The sequence below is a fragment of the Amphiura filiformis genome, chromosome 11 (genome assembly GCF_039555335.1).
Source record: "Amphiura filiformis chromosome 11, Afil_fr2py, whole genome shotgun sequence".
Lineage (NCBI taxonomy): Eukaryota > Metazoa > Echinodermata > Ophiuroidea > Amphilepidida > Amphiuridae > Amphiura > Amphiura filiformis.
Genome location: NC_092638.1, coordinates 53,470,484 through 53,491,565, shown reverse-complemented (window position 1 = coordinate 53,491,565; position 21,082 = coordinate 53,470,484). Strand labels below are relative to the sequence as shown.

Below are 21,082 nucleotides of genomic sequence, written 5' to 3'. Positions count from 1 at the left end.
GTGGAACCTAATGTACACAGACATGCTTCAATCAAACTACATTATGAAATGGATATCTGAAATTTGTGAATTGTATGAAGTTACAGTGGAAAACACAAAATATCTGATAACAACATGTTTTGAGTCCCAAGCCTATACCTTTGTACATAAATGACTCGATAACAAAAAATCCTGTTAACACAAACGAAAATCCAAGGCCCTGATCATTTTGTGTTATGGTTCCACTGTAATTGCATACTTTGCGATGGCCTAACCACGATAACGGAACTCTCACTGTGCAACTAAAGTCCATCTCAGCTGAGAGTCCATAATCAATTTTGAACCCATCGGTAACCAATAAGTATAAAGGTAAAAAACGAAAGGATAGGAGACGATCAGTGATCGGAGTGCCCATCTCTCTTTCATTGGCGATTGGGCCAGACTCCTCCATGTAATGTTGCTATATAGGGGGATCGCTACACCTTCACAACAAGTCTGTTACCTTACCAGCTTATAAGAATGCCGGTACCCATTTATACACCTGGGTGGAGAGGAGTAATCAAGATAAAGTGCCTTACTCAAGGGCACAACACGATGGCATCGCCGGGGCTCAAACCCGCAACCTTCTGATTATGAGTCGGAGCCTGTTCCGCTCGGCCACCGGTAACCAATAACCCTCCTGCAAAAAAGTGAATATATATTTTACTAATCTATTTTTCATGATAAGCACAAATGTACAAGTATTTACATATTTACAATGCTTTTTAAGCTTTATCTTAAGGTACAAGATAAAAGTAGTGGTGGCACTCTAGAGGAGGGACATGAGATGGGGGCAATGTGAATTTCAGGGGGGGGGGGGTCAAAAATCATGAAATTTCTGCAAGATTGACACAAAAGTTGTAAAGTTTCTATTTTTTGGTCTCTGACTGGGGTCATTTACCCCCTGCCCCTCCCACCATGGTGCCACCACTAATAAAAAGTAATGATTTAAAAGATTTATATTTTTCTACCATTCATGAAAGGAAGGGTTGTTACAACATTTTAATTATTAAAAATGTACTGCGAGATGTTATCGTTAAAAAGTTCTTACAGTATTCATGTTCTATGATGTTATCACAAAGGAAATAAAAGGACTCTACTTCTAGCTATATTGGTGTTCGTGTGACCAAAAACCTGGGGGACCCAAAACAACAACAACAAAAAACATGTGAAAAGGGGTGTTTATGTGAAGTCCATTTAACATTTAGTGATTTATTTTTTAAAAATGGTGGTTTTTTTTTCTTCTTCAAGTTAGTTGAACGTGAAATCCCATGGTTTTTTTTGGGGGGGGCTCATATTATATTTTGGTTCAAATTTGTTTAGGGGGTCAAATGCGGTGCTAATTCCTTGAGTTATTTTCAATGGCAAAATGACCAAAATTTAGGGAGTATTTGAGAAGTTGGTCACATGTGGGTACTATACATGTAGCAAGCCAAGGGATTACTAAAGTTAGTCTCAAATTGAGAACATTGCCCACGGTTAAATAGAATTCAGCTAGTAAGTGTTCTTGGTAGCGGTGTTCTTGGTCATCAGTTGAGAGTACTCTTAGATTAGAAGTTTGATACCAGTGTTCTTGGTAGCGGTGTTCTAGGTCATCAGTTGAGAGTACTCTTAGATTTGATACCAGTTGAGTGGGAACTCAGCATGGGCTTTTCTTGCTTGATTTCTGAAGTTAGTAACGTGTCCTTGGTAGAGTAGGTAGTCCTTGTGTTCTAAGTAGAAGTGATCTTAGATTAGAAGTACCAGTTGAGGGGCGGTGTCACTCATGCTAATTGTTCCATTTCATCTCGGGTCTTTTCCGCTTGACTTCTGAACTCTTTACACTTGGCTTGAACAATTTTCATCTGTAAATGACAAACATAATTATACATTTGTTTAGTATTATCACTATCAGTTTTTCCAAAGATGGTGCTCAGAAATGAGTCATGCCCGTCTCTTTTTCTTGACATTTGGGCAAGACTCCTTCAAATTAACTTGTTGGGGGGGGTGCACCAATCGCACCATTCTTCCCGTTTAACAAGTCTGTTCTACCTTTCCATCACTAGCTATATTATGCTACCCATTCACAAACCTGGATGGAGAGAGAGGTTAAGAGGTTGTCTACGGACATAGCACCATCACCTGGGGTTCGAACCCCCAACCTTCCAATTATGAGTCTGAGCCTGTTCAGCTAGTGAGTAATCCACCCTACCATCTTAGAATAATGAAAGCCACCCTAATCTTATCTTCTAATCAAGTAAAATCAAACATTGTTCTTTTCTTTCTGGTACAATTCTTGTGGTCAGAATCAGGAATTTTGTCAGCTTTGTCCCTTTTGCACAAGTGCGTGCAGAGCACCCAGATCAACAAAGGAGAGGTGCACGTGCACACACTGGTTTTACAGGGCTTAGGAACAAACCAAAAATTCGATGACATCCTATAGGCTGATCCTGACATCCTATAGGCTGATCCTGACATCCTATAGGCTGATCCTGACATCCTATAGGCTGATCCTGACATCCTATAGGCTGATCCTGACATCCTATAGGCTGATCCTGACATCCTATAGGCTGATCCTGACATCCTATAGGCTGATCCTGACATCCTATAGGCTGATCCTGACATCCTATAGGCTGATCCTGACATCCTATAGGCTGATCCTGACATCCTATAGGCTGATCCTGACATCCTATAGGCTGATCCTGACATCCTATAGGCTGATCCTTCCCTCCTTGTAACGTAAGTGTGTAATGTGACATATGGCCCATTTCACGGTTAGGCGCCACTTTTTGATTTTCAACATATCTGGCCTGGTGTGTAAAAAATAATGGGGTTACAGAATTTACTGTTGGTGATTTTTCATTGTCTCTGTATGGCCTACCTCCATTAGCTTAATCGGCCTTTCTAGTTTTATCTTTCAGGGCGCAGGGGTCAGAAGTGGTCAAAAACCACATTTCACTAGCAACCTGAAACAGACATTTATTTTCCAATGCTGCCACTTTTAACTATGTTGAGCCTACCAGCTGCTTTTGTTGTTTTTATGTAGTGAACAAGTTGCACTATACAGCCATACATGAACAAAGTATTAGTTGTCAGTTAAACTAGCATGAGAACCATTTAAATTTCTGAATTCGGATGTGACATTTTCCGTTCACATCTATGTACCTTATTCAATGTGGAATAGATCGACTAATACTTTACATGAATGGCAAACTAGTGTGTTTTAGTAAAGTTCAGAGTCTTGTTACTATTTGTTGAACAAATTACACTTGTTGCTCTTAATATGTAGATACAGCGATATTTTGAATTTTTGCCAACAAATTCCGTTCACAATTTTGTCACATCCGATTAATTTTCCAAATAGTATAATTTATTAACAAAATGTGGCAGAATTTTTTCTTTTTTTTTTTTAACAATCTCCTGCTATGAGCTATCTAATGACACCATTTAATGAAAACTCCTTCATCAACTTAGCTTGCAGATGTCATTTCAAAGTTTCCGTTCACATGTGTCACATCCATGGTACCTGTCACATCCAAAATAGTTTCTTCAAAGAACTAAGACAGGAATGGGACTAGGATGCCAGTTTGAAGTTATTTCATTACAGGTTTGTGGGGATCAAAAGGCACAACAAATCTTAAATTCAGTATGCCTTCTTTAATTGTGACAGGAGATTCAAAAAGCTTCAATTTCCATTCACATGTCACATCCTCAAAATTAGTAGTTTTTAGGCCAAAATACTTAAACAACATGATATTTGACTTTCTAAAATAGGTTTATTATTTTGTACATGTCATATATGATTATTTCAAAACTTTGTCTTTGTCTTTAGAGGACAGTTTTGTATACAATTTACAGAAGCGGATGTGACATTTTCAATTGTGAACGGAACATTTCAGTAAATTATAAACATTTTGCTTGTCAAAAATATAAAGGGTCAGGAAAAACGTTTTGGCATTGCTCAATTCAATAGAATCTCACAAAATATATGTGTTAGAAGTGCCCAAGGCTTATATTTTTGACAAGCAAACTGTTTATCATAATGAAACATTCCGTTCACAATTGAAAATGTCACATCCACTTCTATAAATTGTAAACAATGTTTTAAAATGAACACTAACACAGGTTGATATGTTTCAATATTATCCCATTTAATTCACTGAGTGTGTGAAAACTCTTTGAATCATTATTTTCTGAAACATACTCTGCTTTACAGTGTGTGGTTTCCGTTCACATTGACATCAGTCACATCCAAAATTGCACAAGCATCAGAATCTTGAATTTGACCCGTGTTTTCAAACTGGCTGATATTATTTGTGAACATTACCCATATTATGACCTTCAGAGCTGTGCAATATCAGAGTCATTCATTGATTATTAAAATTGTTGAGTAAACCTTTTCATGTCAATTTCCCTTATTTACCACAAAAATTACATTAAAGTGGCCACACAACAAAATTTGCCCAAATTTGGTCAGAAGGGAGCCTATGACATACTCGTTTATTTTAAATATCTATGATATATGTATTGGACAGTCAAAGTATAAATATACACTACTCAATATTGATCAAATTTGTTAAAAATTACATAACATGAGATAATAAATCATAATTTTCTTCAAGAAGTAGCGAGATTTAAGCTGGGAAATGATATTTTTATGAAAATCTGGTCTTATTTGGAAAAGAAAACCCCTATTAAATTAAATTTAATCCATTTTGAAAATTTCGAGTTTTTTTCACTAAAAGTGGCGCCTAACCGTGAAATGGGCCATATATCAAACTTGAAAGATCAACTTAAACTGACATTTTAACTATTTTTTTTACAAATGTAATCAGACTTTCTCCCCTTAACAAAAGGATTGTCAATTAAAGGACGTCATCAGCCTTGGTGTGATTCTTAAAGAAAAAGCTTACATGGATCAGAATAACTGAGAATCAAGTTGCAGAGCTGCAGTAAACAATAAATCAAAAACTTGTATCAATGAAGGACATGCCCCAGAGTCATTTGAATAACTTACTAGTCTATTTTGTTGCCTCTGTCCTTCCAGTCTAAAGTATTCTTCAATTGTTAGATCAGTTTCACTCTTCTTCACTGATAAAAATGCACATCCACTTGAATGAGACTTGTGTTCTTCCCTGAAAAATAAAATGAAAAAGAATGCTAAATGTCAAAATTAATACGTATAAGGCCCAGGGTTAAGGTGGTACTACACCCCCTGATAAATTTTGCATTTTTCTCCAAAAATAACTACACTGGTAACAAAAGTTACGTATATAAGGGCAAGGAATCCAATTACTTCACTGAAATTTCAGTAATTCAAGACAAGTGGTTCATTATACAATCATATGTAAAGAAATGAGGTACATTCCAGCAGTACCTTTTTTCTTATCATAAATAATGTACCGCTTATCTTGAGTCACTGAAATTCCAGTGTAGTAACTGGATTGCCCCTATAACTTTTGTTACCAATGTGTTATTATTTTTTGAGAAAATTGCACACATAGTCACAAATTTATCAAGGGGTGCAGTACCACCTTGAAGCACTACTTACATTATAAAGGCCCAGGGTTTCCCATCACATATTTTCAGAAAACAAATACAGTAACTTTTCCATTATTCGAAAGTTCATTATCAGTCAAATACCGGTATATGAAGAGCTTTGTTGCAAAACCCATTTACAATGTACATCCACTTGTGCAATTTTGAGAACACATCAAAAAATCATCAAAAAAAAATCACTGATCAAGGGTTTTCAACAAAAGCAGTTTTTGGTGGGATGTCATCCTACCCAAGCATCCTGCCAAAAACAGCTTTTATTGCAAACTCCCATATCAGTACTACTTTTTAGATGATTTTTTGATGTTTTCTCAAAATTGCTCAAGTGGATGTAAGAGGTTTTGCAACAAAGCTCTTCATGTGTGGAATTAAACAAAGTCTTCAAGCACAAGCTTACACACTGTAGAAACAAGAGCTATATAGAAATTGTCATGCGAGACATGACACACAAGCCGACCTGTTAATGGGTCAAGTTTGAGCAATTTAGAAATTTGACCTTTGACCCCTAAACTTTGACCTTTGGGGTCATAAATATTTTAACATGTTTAGAATGTCGTAAGAATAATTCCTGTTGAATTTGAGCTCGATTGGACCAATTTCGAAATTTGACCTTTGACCCTATAACTTGACCCTTGGGTCACGGATGGGGTCAACTGCTCTTGCATTGTGCTTAGGATGTCATAAGAAATATTCCTGGTGAATTTCAGCTTAATCGAACTTATACATGGATTTTGATTTTTTAAATTTTGATTGACCTTTTGACCCCCTTAATGACGTTTGACCTCAATGAAAAAAAAACCGTATATACACCGACAAAATGCATTGTTCCAGTTTTAATTAAAAAATTCTAACATGTTTAGTTCTTGAGATAAAAATTCTTGAAGTTATTCAGTTAAAAACAGGAAGTGACCCCTTAATGACATTTGACCCCCAAAATAAAAATACCATGCATACATCATTGAACACTGATTCGTGTATGATGGTTATATTATTCTGGTCTGTTTATATTTTGAGATAAAATTTTTTTGAACATTTTTGATAATTTTGGTTTTTGACCGGAAGTGACCCCTTAATGACCTTTGACCCCAAAACTGTAGGCATCCTAAAGACCCTGGCTAGTAGCGATGCATGTGTGCTAATGGCGACTCTCTGCTATGTAATTTGTAAAGACTGATTTTTTGAATATTTTTTAGACTTTTACCGGAAATGACCCCTTAATGACCTTTGACCTCAAATCTGTTTACAAGTTTTGAGTACTGGTTAACGTTGATTCATATGCATGAGTCACACGATCATTGCGTGTAATTTGTGGAAGGAGTAGCATTTTTTGTGAAATCACCATTTGGGCCATAAGGTCAAGGTCAAAGGTCACAGCGAGGTCAAAGTGAAATGGAAGGTTTGGTCTAGCCCAGTGGTCATTTGGGTCAAATATGGTTGAAATCTGTCAATGCCTGGCGGAGCTAGAGCATTTTGATTTGTTGCCAGAAGAAAGAAGAAACTAGATCTGGTTACAGATCTGGACCTAGCCGGAGCCGGAAATGCCAGTCTTAAAGTTTATGGACACCATTAATGGTGCATCACTGTTGCATGTAGGGGCTTTATCCGGCTTCCATAGGCTGAGATATAGCTACTTTTCCGCAATTTTAAACATTTTTTTTTCAAATTTTTACGTTTTGACCTCCTTAATGACCTTAGACCCCAATACAAAAAAAACCACATGTACACCACGGAAATGCATTGTTACAGTTTAAATTAAAAAAATCTACTATGCTTAGTTATGGAGATAAAAATTCTTGAAGTTATTTAGCTTAAAACCGGAAATGACGTCTAAATGACCTTTGACCCAAAAAATTAAAATACCGTGCACACATCGGGTAACACTAATGCATATGGCCATGTGTTTTAACCTCGCCGACTTTTCGTCACACACTGATTTTTGAAATTCGTGACACTCTTTCACCTTCAAATGCCCATATTTTTCAAACCATACCCCCAGCATGATAAAAGTATACATTTTCTGAAAGGAAATTGAACAAGGAATCCAACAAGAGACTCAGAAACACTGTCAGATGTAAGGTTCTAATGCTACATTTATGTGAATGAGACAAAACATCAACTGACAGTGGTACAGGGGTATAATTTCACTAACATTTCTGTGTTACCACTGCATCTTATTTTATGTCATTTTCTAATAGATCAGAGTAAGGGCTTTCCTGCAATATATAAATGTATGGGGGTTATCACTTTCGTAAAATGATACAACCCTTCAAAAAGTGACCGAAATAGAATTAATTTTTCTTATTGTCTTGGAGAACATTGGCCTATCATATGCCCTAAAGCAGCTAACTATTTTATCTTTGTACAAAATAAAAGTGTAGATAATAATGTCAGCTTTCTTTTGATACCAAATTTATTGATAAACACTCATTTTTAAGGAAAATAGCAACATATTTGCACACCGACAACGAGGCTCCCAAAATGAAAACTTGGCTTACAGTTTTGTGCAGAGTGCCCCGCTACCTCCACCACCCTGCCTTGGCCAATTGGATTGAGTCCCATTCTTTAGATGTTCAAGATATCTTATTGACACCTTTCCATAATTAATAATTGGTGTTTTAGCTGTTATTTGATACCAAATTTACTATCAAATCTATTTTTATTCCAATGATACATTAAAAAAACTAATGACCACAGTGAAAAATGTGATGCCACTCACTTGGATGTCGAGCTCAAAGCACATGCCCCTCTCATTAGCTCAAGCCTAGGCAGTTTATTGTTTCAACTATTTTACAGAATAAAAGTTCAGATAATAATGTCAGCTTTCTTTTGATACCAAATTTAATGTATACATTAGTTTTTAAAGAAAATGTCAACATTTTTGCACTGCGAGGCACTTAAAATGAAATTTCCCATTGAGTTTGTACATAGTGAGCCGCTGCCTCATGAGCCGCTGCCTCCACCACCCCTGACTTGGGTCATTGGATTGAAAGCCATTCTGCTTCTGTTCAAGATACCATCATGTAACTTTCCATAGTTCATCATTAATATATTAGCTTTCATTTGGTACCAAATTTATTGCCATAGCTTCTTTACTCTCAAAGATATGCTCAAAAAACAAAACGATCATGGTGAAAAGTGTGACAACACCACCCTTTTGAGTATTCAGTTCAAAACGCATGGCCATATATGAAGTTTATGCAACTCTGGTCTGGTTACCTTTTGAGATTAAAAAATGAACATATTTGATGATTTTTGGTTTTTGACCGAAGCGACCCCTTAATGACCTTTGACCCCAAAACTGTAGACACCCCAAAGACCCTAGTTGGTAGCAATGCATGTGTGCTAATGACAACACTCTGCTATGTAATTTGTAAAAACAGTGATTTTTTGAATATTTTTAGCTTTCAGACCGGAAATAACCCCCTTAATGACCTTTGACCCAAATTCTGTGAATAATTTATAAGCACTGGATATAGCCGATACATATGTGTAAGTGACGTCATTGTAGGATGTAACATGTAGGAGAAGAAGCATTTTGAAGATATTTGGTTTTATATCGGAAATGACCCCTTAATGACCTTTGACCCCAAATTTGTGAATATCCTATAGACACTGGATATAGCCGATGCATATGTGCAAGTGACGTCATTGTAGGATGTAACATGTAGGAGAAGAAGCATTTTGAAATTTGTTGCCAGAAGAAAGAAAGAAAGAAAGAAGAAGAAAGATCCGATAGCATCACAAGACCTAGCCGGTGTCCCGGCTAGGTAACTAGACTAAGCTGTGGTCTAACCCACGAACACAGCCGTGTTGTTATCCCTAACGACCTTTGACCCCAAAATATATGAAAACGGCCATAGACATTGGCTAATGTCAATGCATGGGTGCATGTAGCACCACTTTGCTATGTTACTTGTGGCAGAAGGGGCATTTTGAAGGTTTTTCGTCTCAGACCGAAGTGACCCCTAATGACATTTGACCCCATATAAAAAATACCACATATGAATTGGGTACCCACAATTCATGTGTGAACATACCGTTACTGTCCTATGTTTTTCTAAGCAAATAAAACATTTTGACGGTTTTTCGTTTTATACCTGAAGTGACCCCTTAATGACATTTGACCCCAAATAAAAAAATACCACATATGAATTTGGTACCCACAATTCATGTGTGAACATACCGATACTGTCCTATGATTTTCTTAGCAAATACAACAAATTGAAGGTTTTTCGTTTTATACCGAAGTGACCCCTTAATGACCTTTGACCCCAAATCTGTGAGGACCCCATAGACACTTGGTAATAACAATGCATGTATGCAAGTGGTGTTACTGTTCTACGTAATTTGTGGGAGAAGAAGCATTTTAAAGGTATTTCGTTTTATACCGGAAGTGGCCCCTTAATGACCTTTGACCCTAAATTAAAAAATACCACATATACACAGGGTAACTACAATTTATGTGTGAACATACCGTTACTGTCCTATGTTTTTTTTAGCAAATAAAAAATTTGAAGTTTTTTTTCGTTTTATACGGAAGTGACCCCTAATGACCTTTGACACCAAATCTGTGAGGACCCCATAGACACAAGATAATAACAATGCATGTGTGCAAGTGGTGTCACTGTCCCACGTAATCTGTGAGAGAAGAAGCATTTTGAGTTGAAATCACGTTTTGACCCCTATGACCCCTCGTGACCTTTGACCCCACGAGTTTCATATGACATGTAGGGGCATGGTCAATGATGGTTGTGACAAAGTTAGGTCAAAATCGGTGTAAGCATGTAAGTGCTAGAGCAAATGTAGTGGTCGGCAGAAAGAAGAAAGAAAGAAGAAAGAACCTGTAAGAAAAAAGACACAGCCGTGACTAACGTCACGGCTGTGTAACTAGAGTCAACAGACGCTGAATACAAGCCGCAATTTGAACCCTATAACTTGACCCCTGGGTCACGGATGGGGTCAACTGCTCTTACATTGTGCTTAGGATGTCATAAGAAATATTCCTGGTGAATTTCAGCTTAATCGAACTTATACATGGATTTTGATTTTTGAAAATTTTTGATTGACCTTTTGACCCCTTAATGACCTTTGACCTCAATGAAAAAAAAAAACCTTATGTACACCGACAAAATGCATTGTTCCAATTTTAATTAAAAAATTCTAACATGTTCAGTTCTTGAGATAAAAATTCTTGAAGTTATTCAGCTAAAAACAGGAAGTGACCCCTTAATGACCTTTGACCCCCAAAATAAAAATACCATGCATACATCAGGGAACTCTAATTCATGTATGTTGGTTATATTATTCTGGTCTGTTTACATTTTGAGATAAAAATGTTTTGAACATTTTTGATAATTTTGGTTTTTGACCGAAGTAACCCCTTAATGACCTTTGACCCCAAAACTGTAGGCATCCTAAAGACCCTGGCTAGTAGCAATGCATGTGTGTTAATGGCGACTCTCTGCTATGTAATTTGTACAGACAGTGATTTTTTGAATATTTTTACAAATTTTTCAGATTTTGACCGAAATGACCCCTTAATGACCTTTGACCTCAATTCTTTTTAGGAAGTTTTAAGCACTGCCACATGTTGATTCATATGCATGAGTCACATGATCATTGCATGTAATTTGTGGAAGGAGTAGCATTTTTTGTGAAATCAACATTTTTGGCCATAAGGTCAAGGTCAAAGGTCACAGTCAGGTCAAAGTCAAATGTAAGGTTTGGCCTAGTCCAGTGGTCATTTGGCTCAACTATGGTTGAAATCTGTCGAAGCATACATGTAAGAGAGCTAGGGCGAAACGTGGCAAGTCACGCAAAATGTCACGAGTTGCCAGAAGAAGAAAAACTGAGAAGAGACAGAACAAGCCGACAATCGTCGTCGGCTTGTAAGAACGAGATCTGATTGCGTTAAGCCTGCGACCATGAGCATGCACAGCCAGCAGTGACAAATGAGTTATGACCCGAATCTGTGAGAACCGGAAGTGATCCCTTAATTACCTTTGACCCCGCAAAAATATTACATAGTGCTTAGGATGTCATAAGGAATATTCCTGGTGAATTTCAGCTTAATCGGAACTTATACATGGATTTTGATTTTTTTTTAAAATTTATGATTGACCTTTTGACCCCCTTAATGACCTATGATCTCAATAAAAAAAAACCCACATGTACACTGACAAAATGCATTGTTCCAATTTTAATAAAAAAATTCTACTTTGGAGTGTGATCGGAAATTAGGTAACATTTGGCCAAAAATTAAAATTGTTATAAATTTGTGCACATTGTGCATAATAATTATCTCAAAACATCATATTTTACTAATCCAAAAGAAAAAGTAAAATTTTGCCGTACGTTCTGTGTAAACGGAGTCCTTAAAGTTAGGTCAACAAAATTACACTGTGAGGGACGGACATCACAGTACATATTTAAAAATAAAGCTTTAAATAACAAGAAGAGTTCCTGTTGCTTATTTTGTTTGGCAAATTAACAACAATACACTTACTATCAATAATACAATTTAAATGAATAAAAAATGTGTCCCTGTTAAGGAAGAAGGGTCGTTGAAGTTGACGCTATCAAATTTTGTCCGTCCCTCACAAAATTAATCGTAAAAAGTTTTTTTTCGTAAAAGTTCTTGAATAAATTACAATAACACATACCCCATCTATTGACATTGATGCCCAGGTATCCTCATATAAAGTTACAAAAATTAGAAAATTTCATTCCAGAGTTACATAAGCTTAATTACAAAAGTGTGAGGGACGGACATGCTTTTTTACCAAATTGAAACAAAACAAGCATGTCCGTCCCTCACACCCAACTTGTCCGTCCCTCACAATCACTTGCTATGGTAATTTACACACACTAAAAATAATCAAAGCAACATTATATTAGTTAAAATAATACTGTAAGAGGCCAAGGGACAGATTTTGAGGCAATTTGAAAAAAATTCAACTAATTTCAAAATGGCGTCACATTTTGTCCGTCCCTCACGCAAAAAATGTCCGTCCCTAACGTAAAGTTTATGTTCCGTTTAAAGAACCACTCAAAGTAAATTTCAGCTGTTTCTTGTATTGATATGATAGAGACAACATTCAAATTACATATTATATGTTACAAGTGTAATTTAGACCAAAAGTTTCAATAGAAAAAAGAAAGATGTAACTATTGCCATGGTTTATCAAATCTATTGATTTCCGTCCCTCACAAGCCAAAATGCGACATTACGACAAAAGTACATGTAACACCTTTAATTCATTTGGCATAGATATTCACCTTATTAAGAGTCAAATATCCATTCAAGTTTAATTGAATGAAAATACTCCTTAACTTCTCAGTGCATCTATTTATCTATTGATTTCCGTCCCTCACGTGAGGGACGGATTCCGATCACACTCTTTGTTTAGTTGTCGAGATAAAAATTCTTAAAGTTATTTAGCTAAAAACAGAAAGTGACCCCTTAATGACCTTTGACCCCAAAAAAAAAATACCATGCATACATCAGGTAACACTGATTCATGTATGATGATTATATTACTCTGGTCTGTTTACATTTTGAGATAAAACAATTTTAAAACTTTTTTGATAATTTTGGTTTTTGACCGGAAGTAACCCCTTAATGACCTTTGACCCCAAAACTGTAGGCATCCTAAAGACCCTACCTAGTAGCGATGTATGTGTGCTAATGGTGACTCTCTGCTATGTCATTTGTAAAGACAGTGATTTTTTGAATATTTTTTACAAATTTTTCAGACTTTTACCGGAAGTGACCCCTTAATGACCTTTGATTCCAATTTTGTGGTATAACTTTTAGACACTGGCTATAGATGATGCATGTGCGTAAGTGATGTTACGGTGCTATGTAATATGTGGGAGGAGAAGCATTTTTAGTGAAAATCCAAGTTTTGGCCATTGACCGAAGTGGATGACATTTGACCGAAGTTGATCATGTGACATCTGTGGCACCACCAAACGGTTCTACTGACCAAGTATGGTCATCATGCCTGAAAGCATGTGGCTACGATGGCTGATTATGATGTTGACAGAAGAAAGAAAGAAAGAAGAAGAACGCGGTAAAAACAATGCACAGCGCGGCTGGCGGCTGTGCAAGAAAGAAAGAATTGGAAGAAGACAGAACAAGCCGACGTTCGTCGTCGGCTTGTAATGAAGGTATGCTCCAGCAGGAGTTGTACGTGAACAGGGGTGAAATTAAAAAAAGTATAGAGTGTGCACCAATGGTAGCACCTCGCATCTGTCTCTGAAACAAATTGTGATTTCTCCAGCTATGGTGCATTTGCAACCTTCCATTTGATGTACATGTGTTTGGATAACATTTGTGATCAAAGTGGACACATTGTTTTGGAGTTTCTACAACTTTTGAGGAAATATTAACTGTGACTTGTTTTTTCATCATCATCTTGTATAATCTAGCCCATGGCTGCCATACTTGTACACAGTGTTAGTTTTTCACTGTTGTTGTTGGCTGTACAGTCAATTACACTTGTAACTCCATCGATTGATCAGTCTAATCATCTGAATGATCAATATTTTCATCTTCAAAGTACTTATCTGTGTGATAATCCAGCTGATTATCACTCTACCACAATGTGTTATACTAGGAGTGATCTCCTTAAGTACAATACTGGTATTTCAACTACATGTAGACTGCCTCAAGAAGTTTGGTACAACATTAAGTCACTTGGTTTAAACATGGTAGGTATTATAGAAGGAGGTTCCACAGAAAAATCCTAATCCACTCAATAGGGTTAAGCCGATTACGCTATTCAACGCGAGTCATCACTTGAATGGATTTAATCAGTGCAGTCCCTCAAACACGGCCTTTGATGTTTATGATCTATTTCTATTTTAAAATTTAATTTAAGCAGACCCCCCAGGTGATCCGTACCGGAAATGGATGGTATTAGTGCCCTTTTGCATCGGTCACATGATCGTCGATTGCGTCATTGTGTTTCCGAGTTCAAGTTGATTTACTAGCGAAAACCTGATCGAATTCCTCATTTCCTTCCAAAGTTACGGTGAATTTATGTATTTTTTTTTTGATCATGATTAGTAATACTGGCGGGTGTCTGCGGGACTTTTAAACCAGTGGAAATGATTTGGAAAGGTTTTTCAAGACTGGCAATGTTGTTTCTATGATCCGCCAAGCTTGGCCATAAGAAATATTGGCGGTAAAAATTACCGGAAGTAAATTGTTTTCCTTTGTTTATGGTCACGGCCACAATGCTCTGTGGGTAAAAATGACGTCATTCTGCTTAAAGTCGCGATAACGGTGGTTCATAACCGGCCAAGCTCAATAGATAAGAAGCTTAGCAAATCGATAGTGCACCATTCATACCTGATTGCTCAGTATCGACTCATAACGATCATAGTACAAAGGGAACTGGGTTCGTGAATTCTCCTTCTATAATACCTACCATGGTTTAAATAAACAGAAACCAACTCGTCGAGGAAAGAAGAAGATACTTTCAAACAACTTTCCAATTATGAGCTGTGTGCATGTGGATCCACCTGCATCACCTGCAATGATTTCTCATTCTAATGAGCAAACTGTTCAGCAGAAACAACGTGAGCACTCATCAAGTAACCATAGCAACATGAAGTTAGGTCTATGGAATGCCCAGTCTGTCGGCAATAAAGGGGACACAATAACTGATATAATCTTGAATGGGGACTTGGATTTCTTCTTCCTCACGGAAACCTGGCTCCGTTCTGACGATCGTGTAATCACTGGACAAATGTGTCCTCCCGGTGACTCATTTTTGGGTGTACCTCGAAACGCTGTCCATCGTGGTGGAGGAACTGCCTGTGTTTTCAAGAGCCAAGTGAGTCTCGAACTCTGCGAGGAGAAACTACCCAAAAGTGACTGTTTTGAACATTCATTATTCTATATGAAGAACCAGAACCTTTACTTTGTTGTTGTATAGATCATCATCTTTAAAGCAAATGCCTCAATATTTTCATGATTTTGAGATATTTCTCAATGCAGTTGACCTTCTTCCTGGACGATCAGTGGTATTGGGTGACTTCAATATCCACATGGACATGCCCAATGAAAGCGACACCAAATCTATGCTTGCTATCCTTGAGTCTCTTAGTTTCGAGCAACTTGTTGATGAGCCCACTCATGTAAAGGGACACACTTTGGATTTGGTTATGGTTAAAGAGAATGATCATGTTGTCAAGCCATATGACATCCACCCTGTTCATGTTTCTGATCATTTTCTCATACTTTGTGACATTGATTTTAAGAAGCAGTCAATTGTCAGAGCCACCAATGTGTACAAAGCGCGTAATTTCCGCAATATTGACCCTGTTGCTTTTGAGGAAGACCTTGTGTTCAAGCTCAATACCACTGATGATTCCATGGATGGGACACATGTAGACCTTGTCCAGTTCTATAACAAAACCTGTAGCCAAGTACTTGAGACCCATGCACCTGCCAAAGAAAAAACATGTACCGTTCGCATCAAACCTGAATGGTTTAATCAAACTGTTCAGGATGCGTGACGCTTACGTAGGCAGAGTGAACGACGTTGGCGTAAAACAAGGACTGAAGTGGACCGTCAAGCCTACATTGATTCCCAGAGGGAAGCTGCGGCAACCATTGGCAAAGAGAAAGCATCTTTTTATAATCAAAGGCTACTCAATTGTAACACTAAGGACATGTTTAAGACTATAAATGCTCTTTTGAATAAGACCTCACATGACCTTCCAGATAGTAGCTCTCCAGCTACATTAGCTCTTGATTTCTGTAAATATTTCATTGGTAAAGTAGAAACAATTAGTGCTGATGTTGATGCTGTCCATGCTACCTCTTCAGACACCGCTTCTCAATGTTCTACATCTAGCACATTGCAATGCTCGCTTGACAAATTTGAAGCTGTGTCTGAGGAAGAGTTAACAAAAATAATAACGCAATGGACCTCCAAGTCATGTGACCTAGACCCCCTCCCGACCTGGTTGTTTTAAGAAACATATCCATATCTTTCTCCCTATTCTTACCAAGATCGTCAATAACTCCCTCCTTTCTGGCTGCTTTCCTGCTGAGCTACGTGACGGCTACCATCACGCCTGTGCTAAAAAGGTGTCCCTTGACAAACAGCAGCTCTCAAACTACCGGCCTGTCTCCAATCTAGCCTTTGTTGGTAAACTGATTGAGAAAGTTATCTCAGCCCAGGTAACCAAGTATGTTGAGTGCAATAAACTGGCTGAACCTTTGTAGTCAGCTTATCGGGCTTCTCACAGCACAGAGACAGCACTCCTGGCTGTTCATAATACCATTCTCAGAGCTATTGATGACAACAGGGCTGTCTTTGTGGTGTTACTTGACTTGACTGCCGCATTTGATACGGTGGATCACCGTATTCTGTTGCAGCGGTTGAGCCAAGACTTTGGCATCATTGGTGATGCCCATAGAGTATTCCAGTCCTACCTTGAAAATCGCAGTAGTCAGGTCTTTGTGAAGGGATGCTATTCTGATAAGGTTCATCTGCCTTATGGTGTCCCCCAGGGATCGGTCATTGGCCCGATATTGTTCACCTATTACACTCGTGCCATTGGGAACATTATTCATAATCACAGCCTCCAATATCACCTCTATGCTGATGATGTCCAGCTGATGATCACCTTTAATCCTGCCATCCCGGGTGATGCAGCTTGTGCCTTGTTCAAACTTTCCAACTGCATCCATGAGCTACAAGCTTGGCTCACCAGTAACAAGCTCAAGCTCAATATGGCGAAGACTGAGTTTTTTTGCTGCCTCTTCTGATTATCACTACATTAATATCAAACATCTCACCCTTTATTTGGATGGGTTGGAGATCTCTGTATCTTCATCCATAAAGAATCTAGGGGTCATTTTTGACCATGACATGAAGATGTCCAGTTATGTTGCACATCTGTCCAAAACTTTGAACTGGCAGATTGGCAATATTAGGCGGTTCCTCAGTTTTGATGCGTGTACCAATGCGGTTAGGACTCTTGTCCTGTCCAAGATTGATTACTGCTCCTCCTTGCTTAATGGCATCTCCCAGAAAAACCTCACCCGCCTGCAGCTTCTCCAGAACAAGTCGCCAGACTCATTTTCAGAGAGCCAAAATATACTCATACGTCTCCTTTGCTTCATAGTCTGCACTGGCTTCCAGTTGCTAAACGTGTCCAGTTCCGCACTCTCGTTCATGTTTATAAGGTTCTTGCTTCATCAACACCTGAATACCTGTCCTCCATCCTTCACACCCGTCATTCTGGGTACACGTTATGCTCTACTGCTGCCACTTGCCTTTCCATTCCAAGATCCCACAAGTTGGCTGGTGACAGAGCATTTTCCATCATTGCCCATCCTGGAATGGATTGCCTTCCCACATTCGTAACTCTCCAAATGTTCAAACATTCAAAAAGAACCTAAAAACTCACCTATTCACCTAATGTTTCCTCCCTCTTGTATTTTTTCCTTTCCATAGCGCTTTGTTTTTTCATTTAAAAAGCGCTCTCTAAATCTGTGTATTATTATTATTATTAAGTGGGAGACGGGAGCCGTTTGGCCCCCAGAAACTATAATGGCCCCTGGTTCCATCTCAATTTTAGTTGATCAGGGGACACTTTTCTCACAAAACTGGCCCCAGGATAGTGAACCAGAGATATCAAATTACAAGCAAATAGTGCTTATTTAACTCATCCAGCACATCTATTTTTATTGGCCCCTTAGTAATTGGAAATGGCCCCTGGTTCTTCCAAATCTTGGTGAACCAGGGGCCATTTTTTTGCCAAAGTGGCCCCTGGTACAAGCTCTCTTATTTTCACCGTTGTACGTGAAGCGAATTCAGATTGCGTTCATATCTATAGTCAAAAAGTGCACAAATTCAGCGTATTTTTTACAGCAAAAACACACCTGTTTTGATATCTCACGCTTCTGCAATGAATGAATGAAACGGGCCCATGTGAAATTTAAACGCAAAACAGGGGTAGAGTGACATGAATCTGATGCATACAATTTACGGTGTTACAGATACTCGCGTCCCTCACACTAATTACACACCCTCACAGCTATTAATGATTGCGTCACTCAAAAACCCTTGCCGTATCTTTGCGGTAATAATGACGACATGAATACATGTACTAACCTCGGTTCATCATGTGGTTCCCATCCATCTAATTCTTTATAGCACATGTAGCATCGTACAAGGTCAGGCTCTTGCTCTGTTGGACAATGATAGAATCCTGCCTCAGCCATCTGGAATGTGTCAATAAAAAAGGATTATAAATATTTATAAAGTGCACTTGTTTTCAATTGAACAAAGGCTCAATTACACTCTACATACATTGTTCTGGTACCAAATAAAACTGAATGTCACTTACAGCTGGGGCTACAAAGCTGCTGATGCCGATTGCCTACTGTTGAGTTCCTATGAATGCAGTAAAAAGGTAAGGTATTTGGGATGAACCTGTGAGGGAGAGCGAGTTGGCGCAGCGGGAGTTCCCTTGCCTTGCACCACTGAGGTCCTGGGTTCAAGCCCCGGCCGTGCCCAAGGACTGTATGTGCATTTGTTTTATTCCGATTCCATGCTCGCTCTCGCAGGTTTTCTCTCGGATCTCCGGTTTCCTCCTGCTTTCAAAAAAATTCAGTGATTAGTTATTTGCTTATCAAAAACTTCCTTCACCGAATGGAATTTGGGGAGCTGCACAGATAATTGGTTACAATCTAAGTGCGGATAGGTTTGCGCCAGGTTCAGCTGCAACTTAGTTGATGCGATCTGATTGTGATGACTCACCATGCATGACAGCAAAATTACAGCGCTTTTATAAATCCTTCAAGATCTACAAAAAGACGCTATATAAATCTGAAATTTAATTTTTTCACAGGCCGGGGTACCCAGTATCTCTCATTCAAAGCGATTAGGCCAGACTCTCCCTTAAAATGATGATGCTGGGAATCACTTCACCTCCACCAAAGTGGCATTGACTACACAGCCAGTACCCATTTGTATGAGTGGGGGCTAGGCGAAGGGCTTTGCATTTAATGTAAATGGGGGGGGGCATAAACTCACAACCTTACACCCATCGAATGTGTGTCATCGGCGTTGCGCAACTGGTACAAGTACCCCCTCAGACACGCCCAAAGGAATATGATTCTGCAGTAAGATGTTTTACTGTGACTTACTTTGACTTGATAGGAGTCAGACCGCGACAAATTTTACTAGTCCGAATAATCAGTCCCAGAACAAAATATTAATTTCTGACATGATCGTGTTCTGGGTCTGAACTGTTTCCATATAAATCTTGATGGTAAATTGGACATAAGAAGAACATGCACATGGTTCTACTTGACAGCTCTTTAATCCCTATTCATGTTACGTGAATCATGCTATTGTGGACTAGACTCGCTGAGTCTCATGGACGCCGTTCGTCCACTGAGACTCGTTTTTCCCATTTTGTGTGTGAATGTGATTTACACGCTTAAGACTTTAACGCTGTGGCATTTAAAAAATTTCTTTGAAATTTGGACGATGCATGTAAAACTGTACTCATATAAGAATCAGAAACTTAAAGGAGTATTTCGTGATCCTAGCATCCTCTTTTTATGACATTTTTCAGTACATATCCACGAAAAAAGCATATTCCCAAAATTTCAGTTGATTCCGATATTGCGTTTGCGAGTTATGCATGATTATGTGTATTACATTGCTCCATAGACAATACGTTGTAATTTCGTTCTGGTGCACCAGAACGAAATTCAAATTTCACGATATCTTTGCTAAACGAATTAATCTGCAAGAAATATTTTGTACATAAACATTATGTAGCCAGAGGTTTCCAGTGATATAAAAATCTCAACTTTTTTGAGAAAAGTGGGGGATGAGGCTGTGGATCACGAAATGCCCCTTTAACTAGGATTCTTACCAAATTCTTGAACGCAAATATCATTTGGAATTTCGCTAATAAAGATGATTTAAGAAGCCGCCTCTCTCCCGTGTCCGACAAAAATGATCACGAATGAAAATGACAAATTTCACTGCGCGTGCGCACAAAGGTTAATTTCGCTGATCCCTCCTGTTCTTTTCAATGTCAATTTAACACACGATTCCCGCTGTTGTTTTGGTTCCAATAAAATAGCCTAAATCTAAAGGCAGGCCCCGATCTCAAAACAATAGGCCTAAACATGGCGGAACAAGCACAACCCGATGACCGTGCGTAAGCAGTTGAAGGACTGGTTGATTAAGTTACGTGAAAATACGTCATTGATCCCCATCAAACGATAGTCTCTGCACAGCCAATTTGCGTCGGTCCTAACGTTCGTCGTTCCTATAGATAGACATGATCACATTTTGAACATGTGAGGGCGGGCTTCATTAAGCTTACTTGTGCACCAAGATCCTGTCTTAACTGTGTAATCCAATAGGAAAATGAAGAAAATTTGGATTTTGACCCTCAAAACTCCAATGTAGCATGATTTTTAAAAAATCTGCATTTGAATAATATTTGATACTATCAAGTAATGAAAGCCACATTT

General features: G+C 38.3%; 1 protein-coding gene across 1 annotated transcript in view; it reads right to left on the bottom strand.

Annotated features, from left to right (window-relative positions):
• Positions 1-1,285: 1,285 nt before the first annotated feature.
• The window catches only part of LOC140165000 (baculoviral IAP repeat-containing protein 5-like), a 33,135-nt gene continuing 13,338 nt past the window's right edge, over positions 1,286-21,082 (bottom strand). Inside the window, exons 2-4 of the mRNA XM_072188407.1 lie at positions 18,696-18,805; positions 5,015-5,132; positions 1,286-1,862 (exon numbers count right to left, since the gene is read on the bottom strand). Of these exons, the coding sequence (XP_072044508.1) occupies positions 1,782-1,862; positions 5,015-5,132; positions 18,696-18,805 (309 nt within the window). The 3' untranslated portion in view covers positions 1,286-1,781. The remainder of the gene's footprint in view (positions 1,863-5,014; positions 5,133-18,695; positions 18,806-21,082) is intronic.